This window comes from Typopeltis vanoorti, chromosome 9, assembly GCF_054136105.1.
Source record: "Typopeltis vanoorti isolate ZY-2024b chromosome 9, IOZ_Tvanoo_1.0, whole genome shotgun sequence".
Taxonomy (NCBI): Eukaryota; Metazoa; Arthropoda; class Arachnida; order Uropygi; family Thelyphonidae; genus Typopeltis; species Typopeltis vanoorti.
In genome coordinates, this window is record NC_143557.1 from 31,930,008 (window position 1) to 31,942,899 (window position 12,892).

Below are 12,892 nucleotides of genomic sequence, written 5' to 3' on the forward strand. Positions count from 1 at the left end.
ACTCATACCGCTGTCTTACATTAATTTTTTTTGCCATTAATCAGATATTTTCCATTATTGGGGTGATTAAAAAAAATTCAATTATAAAAAAATGCATAAGTGAATTTTTCTGGATTTGAATTTAGTTGAATTTAGAATGAATTGAACTGAATCTCGGTGACCGGGGACATTGTCCAGGACGAGAAGCACTTTAAACGGGATTTCTTTCTCGGCACAATATTCCATCACCTGGTGAACGAAATGGTTATTGAACCAGTTCCGAACAGCGCACGTGTAACCCAAGTCTTGGTGTTGGATTTCCAGATTATGGGAAGCACTCGCGTTTATGGTCTTAAAGACGCGCGGTCTCTGGGAATGGTACACTGTAAGCAGTTTAAGTTTTAAGTCCCCTGAAATTTTGCCGCCAATCATAAAAGTGATCCGATCTTTTGAGACCTTGAATCCAATCATAGATTTGTCCTCTTTTACAATAAATGTCCGTGTTGGCACCCTCTTACAAAACAGAGCCGTTTCGTCGACATTAAATATTTGCTCAGGCAAATATTTCCCCTCCTCAATTGATGCTGGGCAGATTTGTACGTTACTTGCAATTCGTTCGAACCATCCAGCAATAGCTTTAAATGTAGTCTCCGCATCCATGATACCGGCCTGCTCTTTTAAATCCTTATATATGGACATAGCCTTCTCCTCAATAATCAGTAAACTCAACGGTATCTACTTCTGTGTCAGATCATCGATCCAGTGAGACAACAATTTCTCCATGTCTGATATCAGGCCCAGCCTCCAATAATTGTGCCCTTCAACGCTACCGCACCTCTCGTGCTTTCAGCAATGCGAACTTTATCCTTCACTATTGTATTCACTGTCGAAATAGGTCGATTTATTTCCCGAGCTATTGTTGATAGAATTTTCCCGCCTTCATACATACGAATTATTTTCAACTCTTTCCTTCTAAAGTAATTGCAGACCTTTGTTTTTCTAGATTTATTACAAGTGCATTCGGTTTTGTGTTTGCATTCCATTTCAAGGGTAAAAAACAACAAAACCGAAACGAGCAGTGATAACGACTGACTGAGCTAACCGCGTGAGGCATCTACTACTGTATTGCAATAAGGCTGTCAAAGACACACTCGCGCAAAGCCGCAAACGTGTTCATACGCACTAGTAGATTTATTATGTAACTGCGAATTTACGTAGGTCGCCTGTTACGTAAGTCGGGGGTGTAACTGTACCGGCAATAGACCTAATGTTCAACATTGAATGCGGTATCTGTAACTTAGCTGTGGAAATAGCTAACAACATTAGGCTTGACGTCGCCAGCATTCTTTCTCGATTTTCGCCTCCTGAAGGAAATCTATCTTCTTGTCAATTTGGTGCCCTCGAGAAACAACGCAAAGATACCCCGCATGGTCATCACCAGAGCTGATAAGGGAGAGTGCTACCGTTCTTACTGCCAGTGAATACAATAAAAATATCGACATCATTCTCAGAGACCCCTTCACCTACCATACCTTTAGATTATGATCCCACTAAATCTCAGATAAAAAAAATATTAAAAGTCTGCTCAAAAAAGTTTCTTCTTGGCCTCCTAATATCACACACACAAAAAAAAACTCTCCAATCCTTCAGTTTCGGTTTCCCCCCCCCCCCTCCCAGAATATACAGATTATCAAAGTTACACAAATTCAATTCTCTCCAAGACCTATAGCAGATGCAACAGATTTCCCATGCCGTAAATTAGCAAAACAGTTAGCAAGCTCTCTCACTCCCCCCCACTTCCACTGGTCATATCACTTCCTATATAAAAAAAACTATCAATTTTAAAACTACCCTATGAAAATTTAACGCTAAATAATATAAGTATTTTAGTTAGCTTTGATATCACCTCATTGTTCGCAAATACTCCCTTAAATGCCACTTATCACTTATAAAAAAAAAAATAGTTTTTCCTCTTGATATTACCGATCTGATTTCCTCTGATATCAGTTCTCGATATTTCTCTTGGAAGCACAAAACTCATAAACAGATAGAGGGCACATCTATGGGTCCTCCCCTCCCCTTGCCAATATTTTATGGAATTTTTTGAAAAACAAGCTCTTGTTGACTCGACCCTCTCAAACCTTTTAAGATACACTATGTTTGACAAAAAGCATTTGGGCACCTAGTTGTGGTAAAAAAAAAACATTTCTAGGACCGAGTGGGACTACCTTTGGCCTAGATGACAGGGACTACTCTTCGGGCCTCGCTTTCAACCAATGTCTGATACGCACAATACGAATATTCTTCCATTCCTCGTGCAAAGCTACCCAGTTGCTGATGCCCATGACGGCAGCTGTGGTCGGGAGCAAATTCGGCGTTTTAATTTGTGACAAAGATGTTCGATTAGATTGAGGTCTGGACTTTCAGTCAGCCAAACACTTCAATGTTGTATTGTGGAAGCCAGTCTCGGACACCCGGTGCAATATGGTATGGCATAGCATGGAGCACTATCGTGTCCAGGTAGCTTATCCGCTTCCCGGATAATGTCCAGATCCAAACACGACCATCAAAGTTAAATATCCGGACGTGTGATTCGTCTCTCTCCACAGAACTCTTTTCTCCATCATCTATGGTCCAGAAACGATATGAAGGACATATATCCAAACGTTGTCTGGCGTTGAGGGGGGGGGGGGTATGTGTGACTTGTTTGCAGCATCTCTGCCGTGGTAACCTAACCTAAGGCATTCAACGTTTTGTAGACAGTTCTATTGCTGGCTGATGTCCCTGCAACATTTTTCAGGTTGACTGCGAGATCCGCAAGTCATGACGTGCGGGGTGCTCAAACATTCCGAGAGAGAGAGCTGCTCGATCTCGGTCAGTGAGTTCGTCGGTGGACTCCCAGGGTGGTTTCTCGCTGTAGTCACCAAACTACCATTACATGCCGGAAGTCTGTCAATTCAGCTGAACGTGGCATCTTGACATTGAGTACAGTGCATGATGACATACCGCACCGTCCACCTTTTAATACCAGACTCTCCCTACATATCTGCATGTGGTAAGATCCGAAATTAGCATTGCATGTAAGGTGCCCAAATACTATTTTCAACATAGGGTATGTTGAGTATAATCAACATGCCCTATGTTGATTATCATCATAGGGTATGCTGATTATCATGGCCCAGACACGTTAAACTCTTTCCTCTCTCACCTCTATTTGCCTTCACCCTAGAATCCAGTCAGTTTACTTAGAAAAAAAGAAACTAATAATAATTTAGCCTTTCTAGACACCTAGGTAACACGTCTGCCCAATGGTAACTTGCCCTCTTCAGTATATACAGGAAGCCTATCCACAAAGGTAGATACATTCACAAACTTTCTCATCACCCCCACCTTCAACAAAATGGTATAATTAAAACACTAACCAATAGAGTTGTTTTCCAATCGTCACAATGGGCTTATAGTTTGTCAGAGAGGATTGTCAGAAGGTTTGGTGCGAGCCTCCATGGTCCAAGTGCAATTTCAATGCCTCTTGCAATCTTTGAAATAGGTTGAAATGGGACCTGCAAGAGGCATTTCAATACCTCTTGCAGGTTCCTGTCGACCAAATGTAGGCGCAGGTGTTTGGGTATCTCTCGCGCCAGGTGTCAGTCAGCTGAAACACTTTCAGACACTTGGCCAAATGATAATATCCGTTAGTTCCTTTTTGTGGATTACCCGCAACCTTGCCAACGTGTGGGTTTTACATACAATTCCAATCCCCCCGACGACTGCATGGTGAGCACATTGCAAATAGGGCTGCAGGGTTGGGAAAAACCCTGATCTTTCCAACGTGACGGCCGGTGCATAGACATTCATGAGCCTGGTGGTGGTGGTGGTAGTGTCCTGGCTTTCCCAATCGATGCTTGGCACTCTTCTTGCCATGTCCTTCTGGACGTTACGGAAGGTTCCTAGAATAGGAGGTGAAAATTAAAATCCCTACTCCGGCCAGGTCACGCTTTCCGAAACTCCAAAAGGAAATGAGCGAATGTTTGCTCTCTAGTCTCATAATGTCTCGGAAATTGCAGAAATGTGTTTCTTGCAGGAAGCAGAAACGGATGTTATGTTTTAGCATCAATTCCCATACAGCATGCTGTTTTTGGGAGTTGCGAAATCCTTTTACGTTCAATGTGGCAATACCGAAAGGGAGCTGCATGTTTCGCTTAGCAGCAAGAAAGATCTTTAACTTCCAGGTTCTTTATTAGTCTTATTAAAGCTTCAATATGCAGGGAGGGAAGCCACATAGCTAGCCTTTTGCAAGTCCTGTTGTAGCTTTGCGTAGGTACTATTTTCTTTATTTCGAATTGATGTTTTGCATTTAAAATTTAGAAGATGGTTATGTCCTCTCCTTCTGTTGTATAGAAGTAGCTGTTAAATTGTTCCTCGGTGTATTCTTTGATCTTTGCAGTAGTTGAGTCTGCTGGTATTTCCACCTGTGCGGACATCTCTTCTAATTCCATTCCCTCTGCAGAATAGGGTGAGTCTTCATCATATGACTTGTGTTCCTCTTGTTTTAGATTTTTTACTTGCTCTTTTTTTTCTTAGATTTATTTAAAATTTTTCTGCTTCTCCTCAAGGTTTTTATTTAGTTCTTCTTTCCGTTTTACTTACATGTGGATGAAGACCATATGGCATTCCACAAATTCCAGCGGCATATTTCCAGTGTTGAGGAAGTTGCTAAATACTTCAGCTGCTGTTATTAGTCGATCTAACCCTGCTTCGATGTGGGGAGGGAGGGAGTCAATGTTCCAACAGGAGTAATCCTGGAGGATACTGTCGTCTTGATAGAGTTGAGTAGTAGCCACAGAAGGCTTTCAGGTGTTGTGGTGTTTACACACCTGCCTTCAGTGATGGTGGTGATGGTTCGCTGCTGTCGAAAATCGACGTCTCGCATGTTGTAGAATGCAGCCAACTGTCTATCTTCCTAGCTCAGGTGAAGTCTGATCTTGATACTCTTTTCGTTTCACTTGTTGCTGTTTCTCCATTTCGATGTCGAGATTAATGTCACGGATGATATTCTGACATGAAAAGCCTTGTCGTTGGCTGGCCACGAACCAGCTTCTCTCCTTGTAAAGATCACAGAGCCGAGATCTTCTAAGGAAGGCACGTTCTTGGCCCCATTTGATCATGTTTTCTTTGATGGTGATTTTTAGTTCTGCCCACTTGTCCCAGCAAGCAGTGCCTCAAGTGGAGCACATTCGGTGAAGCTTGGCAGAGAACAGATACAGGAAGTTTGGTGGTAACTTCCAGGGGCCTGGGCCAACTTCTGTTTCTAAATGCTGGTAGGTGAGCACAACCATTGTGTGGTCCGAGATGGTAGTACTGATGTTAACGTCCTTTATGGTCTCGACTTTGGAGACAAGGGATGGTGACAGATAGAAGCAGTTGAGTCTTGTGCCGATTCCTTGGCCATTTCATGTGTAATCCCGACAGTAGTGATTGTGAGCTCTCCAGATGTCAGTAAAATGGAGATTCCTTAAGCAAACTTCCAGGTGCCTGTAGCCAGCAAGTTGGGATTACCCCCTACTTTATCCCAGGCCGTGTAAGCCACACACAGTTGAGTTCCACCCCTCCCCCATCATGATGGGCTCCATACATGTAGGTATCGAGTGACTGGAAGAGTCTTGATCTTGAATCTACCGGGGAGTAGATGTTGATTAACCTAGTGGTACAACCCCCCGTACTTCCAGTCAATGGCTAGAACTCTCCCTTCTGCATCCTTCTGAATGTTATGGAAGGCTAGTATAAGTCCCCGGACTCGGCCCTGTTTCCGAAGCTCTAAAATGATGTTAAGGGGTACTTTTGGCTCAGTTCCTGCATATCTCTGTAATGAAAGAAATGCGTTTCTTGCAGGAACAAGAACCAGATGTTAAAAGCTAGCATTAGCTTCCACACCTCTTTTTTTGATATCGAACGAAGCCCTCCGATATTAAGGGAGGAAACACAGAAAGGGGGTAGGTGACGGCATTATGATGTTGGATGTTACACCCGACCTAGGTCTTTAAATTTTCAGTTGTTTTACGTAATTTATTAGAGAGTCAATCCGTAGGGGGAAGCAAAATATCCAGCGCCGTGCAGACTGGCTTCCAGCTTTGAATACGAACTCGAGAGAACCCTCGAACTCGTGACGACCATTTTTTATTTTAAAACTGGTGATCTTGCTGTCTGATTATTTGTTGCCGTATCCGTTAAACTGGGAACCAGAGTATTTTTTTTTATCTTGCTGTTGATGCTTTCCTGTCTGTAAGAAGGGTTTTCAACCTCCATTTCAGATTCCGATGTTGTTTCTGATTTTTTGAAGTGGCTGTGACGGTTTTTCTCCGTTTTAGAAGCCTCCTCCTTTCTTTTCTTTGGTGGTTCCATGGGGGTGGCAGTTGTTTTTCCCCCTCCTCAACTTGAATTTCTTGTGCAGGGCGGACGCAAGCTACCGCAAGGAGGGTCTTGGGATCTTCAGTAATAGATGTGGTTTTCGCTTATGTTGCTGACTTTGTCGTCTTCATCTGTTACAGTTTCGGAAATTCACCGGCATCTTGGACAGATTGCGGGTTGAGTGGTTCAATCGGTGTCCCTGCCTGCAAATATACGCAGAAGACTTGATGTGATCTTGTGCTCAGTGCTGGAGCATTTTCGGCAGGGGTGTGGGTACTGGCTGGAGATGTACCCAACTCCTACGCAATTACGAGCACTTGGCTCGGGGTCAGTCACTACCCAGATGTTCAGTTGAGCTGCAACGCAAACAGTCTTTGTACCCAGGGATAGTTCACCATTACCAGCGACGTGCCCATGTTAACAAGATTGCTCCGGGTGGTGCATTCACCGGAGCACCACGCGGGGTCTTCCTTCGAGACGCTCTTTTTAATGTTGCTCACTTTTCCCCATTTGCTGAAAGTTTGAATGAGCATTATTTGCTCATTCAGGTGTTATTTGCTTCCCCTGGACAGGGGAACCCTCTAAAAGTTTCTCTCTCGAAGCGATGTTTTTCATACTGGTTTCATATTGATCCCCGTCCCACCGAGGACTAGGTGGGACAGGGATCATGTTGCTCATTCCTGTATCTCTACGTCTGCAAAAAGAAAGAAACTAAGAGTCGTGCGACTCTTGTAATCTCGTAGCGCGGAACGTTGTACCAGCAGCTTAGTATAACAACAACAAGAAAAAAAAAAAAAACGTGACTCGTTACATGGCACCATGCACCTTACCCGTTGACTTCTTTCCAAATACATATTATGATAAATATAACTAAATATATATATATTTATCCTAAAAATCTTATACTGGTTATGTGTACAATGTTATTACTATATATCAGCAGACGTTTACATGGCATCTTATAAATAACTTGATAATAAGATATACTCACTCAGCCTTTTGCATGATACGTTGTCCTTTTATCTGTGCGTATTTACTACTTGCCCTTTACTTCATATATATGTTACCGCTAAAGCTCGAAAGCCGTTAATGTGCACATTACCTAGATAATCTGCAGATTAACTGATTTGTTCCGTTAACGTGCGGAATCAAGAGTTTTCCGCATTTTACCTAGGTAATGTGCAGATTAATGGCTTCCATATCGTTAAAGTTCAAAAGTTTGTTTCTCTCATTTCCTTTCCCTACTCCTTCCCCCCACTTTTAGTTTGGTTTCGCCAGTGTCTTGTCGTCGAAAGAAGATGGCCCTGGTGTAGAAATATCTTTACGTCAAACAGCAATAAAACAATCCCTTGGTACTGAGCAGGGTTTCAGAAAATGTGACTGTAAATCTAAATGTACCACAAATAGGTGTGCTTGGCGCAAAAACCAATTGCTATGTAATTCAAAGTGTCACCGATCTTTAGATTGCACTAATAAGTAAACATCATTTTATATGTTTTGCAAATTCATTTCCTTAATTGCAATAATATTTTAAACCGTTTGATTCCTTGTATTATAGTTTTTTAATTGCTGTTGTTCCAGCAAAGATCTTATTTTCACTTTAACGAGTGCCTAGTAGGTAATGTGCAGATTACCTAGGTAATTTGAGAAATGAAACACTTTTCTGCACGTTAACGGGTCACCCTAGTTAATCTGCACAATACCTAGATAATCTGTAGAATAACTGATTTCTGCACTTTAGCGGCAACATATATATGTATGCCGTCACCATGGGAGTAGTAGACCCAAATCTCCCTCAATGGGAGAGGCCTTCAGTGGGTAGAAAAAATAGGCTGTTCATCATATATGTGTGTGTGTGTGTGTGTGTGTAGAAAGTTTTTTTACCTCGGGTATAATATACGTTATAGATACCAAGCTATTTTAAACCTGGTTTTAATCCATTTCCCAAGTAAGCAAACAGAACTAAGTCAAGTTTTTGCTTGCACGTAGTGCAAGTCTTAGGCAACTCGTGGTAAAGGTGGAATAAGCTCTGATCACTATTCTTAATATTTACCCTTAATGCAAAGCACGTCTCCTTGAAGAGATATATGATGCTATGCACTAAAGGCAAGGGGCCACTACCCAGACCGGTTTCGACCTTTATTGAGGTCTCATCAGTGGGAGCCAGGCTTAGAAATACCAAGGTTTAAGTAATACAGAGTTTATAAGTATTTTACCAAAACAAGTTACCATAAGGTGCTTTGACCTTATTGAATAAAGATCTCAGGATGAGAGATAGATGTAGAAAGTTTTTTACCTTGGGTATAATATACGTTAAAGATACCGCGCGGTTAGCCTAGTGGCTTTGCGCTTCGCAACCATATGCCTAGGGAAGGAGTGTCCCAGGTTCGATTCCCGTTGTAGACGTGAGGAATTTGAGGATGAGGATCTTCCTCCGGCATAACCAAGTTAGCCGGTCTTGGGCGTGGTCAGTAGGGTTTTTTCCGCCAGTTTATCTGGCGTTTTTCATCCCGCAAACAGGCAAACCGGTCCCGTGAACATACGCCTCTACAGTCAAAAAATATATCCTTCCCCCCAGCGGCAGACCAGGCGACGGGTCGGTTGGGAGTAGTACTAACAAGAAGTCGCATCTAAAAGTAACACGCGGACCCTGCATAGGAAGCGGGAATAACGCGTAGAAGAAGAAGAAGATAATATACGTTAAAGATACCAAGCTATTTTAAACCTGGTTTTAATCCATTTCCCAAGTAAGCAAACAGACATCTCCTCAAGGAGATGTGCTTTGCATTAAGGGTAAATATTAAGAATAGTGATCAGAGCTTATTCCACCTTTACCACGAGTTGCCTAAGACTTGCACAACGTACGGGTCACCCACACTTGCAATACTTGCAGGCGCAAACTTGGCTTACTTGTCTGTTTGCTTCCATAGGAAATGGATTAAATCCAGGTTCGAAATAGCTTGGTATCTTTAATATATATATATATATATATATATATATATAGTAAAATGAGTGTGTCTGTTAAGTAATGAGACAATTATATCAAAACAAAGAACTATATTCGGAATTGTGAATTACACAGATTCAAAATGATCTCCCTCCAACTCCAACGTTTACATCTGTCACACAGGTGTTCGAAGGCACGGTAGTTCCTTCGAACACCTGTGTAAACCTCCTCCAGTGGTTCACACCGCGTTGGATGTCCTCAATGTCGCTGAAGCACTTCTCTTTCAAGTGTACCTTGAAAGAGAAGTGCTTGAAAGAGAAGCATTTCTCTTTCGAGGTACACTTCATCTTTGGGAAGAAGAAAAGTTTGCGAGAGCCAAATTTGGAGAAGGGGGGGAGGGGAATGTTCGAGCATAAAGATCGACTTAGAAGCCAGAAACTGCTTCACAGGCAACAGTGCATAGTGCACGAGCGCGTTGTCATGCAACAGTTCTTTCCTGACACATCGCATGCGGGCGTACAGACGTTGCATTACCCCTAAATAATACTGACACTTGGTGCCCTCAGGAACAAATTCGCGGTGGATAATTCCAGCACCATTGAAAAAACAATGACCACTGTCTCGACAAGTGACTTTTGCAACCTGACTTTCTTCTGCCGAGGAGATGACGTTCCCTGTCATTCCATGCTCTGGCGTTTCGTTTCCGCATCAGATTGAAATAATCAACTTTTATCACCTGTGCACGGCTCAGACACTCATTGCCTTAAACTCTTTTTAGGTCTTGGTACACTTCTGTAGCAGTTTTTCCTAATTTACAGGAACCATAACCCAACTTCTTCTGACACTGCGTCACCCGACTCGAAAGTCGTACCTGAGATTACAACACACTCTAGCGGTCAAAACTATAAACACGTTTGTTACTTTTATTCAAAGGACTGTCCTGTAAAAAAAATCAATCTCGTTACTTAATGGGTACACTGTGTATTTTACTTCGAGTTCATAATTCGTGCATGTGCTAGCAATTATATCTGCAAATGTACAGTGTATATCTGTTATAAATCTGAAATGAATCTTACACCTTCTCCTAAAATACGAATCGACGTACATATATAACCGATTAAGTAGTAAAACTCTCATGCACCCCCCCCCCCCCTCCGCGCGAATGAGAGAAAATTCTAACAAATACGCTGGCCAGAAACTGTTCGTAGCAACCGTACATCTGGACCTACCCAATGAGTGGCTATTAAAGATGTCTTGGGGAAATTTGATCTGAGTGAAAGAAATGCTGATGATTTTCAGTGAAAAGCTTATGACACCGGAAAAAAAATAACATATTGAAACTTGCAACATGGAATATGAGAAGTATTGCACAACTGAGTTGAACCTGATGATTGACTAAACCAAGAAACAAAAAGTATGTCTATCAGCGTAAGCAAAGAAATAAAGTTACAAACAACGAATAACTTTATACAAATCTATAAGTGCAGTTAAAAAGAGAGAACATGTTTATGATAGATACATTTGTGAGAAAAATATACTGCACGGAAAATTCATAGAAGTTAAAGTTACACTGAAAACAATATTCGTTGTTTCTGCAGCAGAAGAGAGGAAAGAAGATGAAAACGATACATTTTATAAAGAAATACAAAATGTAATATTTAAAACGAACAAAAACAGATTTATTACTTGCGGTAGATTTACGTGCTTACATTAGGAAACAGAAAATTCAAATCAAACTAGGTATATTTGCTGAAGATTTCGGTATTAGTAATGAAGGCGTTTGATGCTAAGAGATTTTGTGATTTATGATCTCAGATGATGAACATAAAGAAATATATATACAAATACAGCAGCCCCCCCCCCGTATCCGCGGGGTTTGGTTCCATCGTCTTCCGCTGATACCTGAAACCGCAGATGGTAGCAAACCACTAGTGAGACCCAGATTTTTGCATATATATAGCAAAATTGAAGCAGGAAATTATTAGCAAAATTGACTGTCTCACGCGCTAGGACTGTAGGGTTCTTTAGTGAGTATGTTATGTAGTTAATATATAATATATACACTAAATTGTATGGCTAAATAAATAATAAAAAGAGTTATATTTTTATTAAATGAGGTAATTTCTAGACTACCACTTCACCTGTACTATTCAGGGATGCTATCTACCGCATTTGGATACACATTCCATTGCTCCTCGATAATAATATTACATATTTATAATTATCATGAAACAATTTTTACGTCTTTAGAATCTACGAGGAGCAATGGAATGTGTGTCCAAATGCGGTAGAAAGCACCCCTAAGTAGTACGGGTGAAGTGGCAAACCATCGCCTCATTCAATAAAACTTCGTCTTTAGACAAATAAAATTTAACTCACATAATTATGTAGAACGAAGAGAAAATATGCTAATGAAATGTAATTGTTAATAAAATCTTAACATTTTTATTCTTATTACGAGGAATCAACTGAGATCAGAACACCTCGTTGTATTCAGCCAATATTTATTCATCTTCCGAATCTTTGGCAGTCGGCTGTTTGCTTGCCTACTGAGCAAATGATGTGGACGGCTGAGGATCATCGATAGTAGAAGCTTTGTCGACTTTTTTAAAAAAAACATTATTGGAAGCTGCCGTTTTTGTCTCTTCAGTTCAGTAAACAGGTTCTGCAAGGGTTCCAAAGCTTCTGTTATTGTGCGAGTGATTTTTATGCTGCGCTTCATCATTGAATCATAATCCATCTGTTCCTTTAATGTTTGAGCCGTTCGAAATATCGTCGCAAATTTTTCGAGTGTCCACGCTGGTGGTTCTTGTTCACTTTCATCCTCATCTTCTTTTGTAGAAGATTTGGCAAGATATCTTTCAACTCCTTGTTAGTGAGCACCTCACGATGTCCATCTATGTAATCATTCAATTCTTCTGTCGTATCGTCAAATTCCTCTCCACCTATTTTCCGTGCTGTGTTAATTATCGTTGTTATCTCTGAGTTAATATTAGGGGCGTCTTGGGAATAATGAACGGGATCACCCCACAAATTCTTCCAGCATGCAGTTACCGCGTCTAGTTTCAATTTGTCCATTGCTCCCTTGATGAATACAATTGCATCTGCATTTGTCAATGATTTCCAGCATTCCATGACTCCGGTATCAGCAGAATCCTCAACGAATCATATCTTGCGGCAGCATGCCTTCATATAGGATCAATGCTTTTTGTCGTAACGTGTTACCGTCAATAGGAATCCTTTTCCTTGGCATGTCTTCCACCCACAAATTCAAAGCTTTCTCGACCTTGAGTAACGCCTTATCACGCACTGTACCCGTAACTTTGGCAGATTTGGGCGCAATGGAAAGACGATACGAATTGTTTCTTTGATCTTGAAGACTTCACGTATCGAAGATTCGCTTTTATTATATATCTTGGCAAGGGTTGCAATTGACTTTTTTCTACTTCAATCATATTGATAATCTTTGATTTTTCACTAATACTGAGCACTTCACGTCTTCTCTTCGGTTTTGAAACCACTTTTAAATTTTTCACAATTTATTTTCTTGAATTTAAACGC

The 12,892-nt window shown here is 41.2% G+C and overlaps 1 protein-coding gene across 1 annotated transcript in view; it reads right to left on the bottom strand.

Moving 5' to 3' along the window:
• The window catches only part of LOC150102955 (uncharacterized), a 143,650-nt gene extending 131,184 nt beyond the window's left edge, over positions 1-12,466 (bottom strand). Inside the window, exon 1 of the mRNA XM_090398021.1 lies at positions 12,220-12,466. Coding sequence (XP_090254147.1) covers positions 12,220-12,466 — 247 coding nt within the window. The remainder of the gene's footprint in view (positions 1-12,219) is intronic.
• Positions 12,467-12,892: the final 426 nt, after the last annotated feature.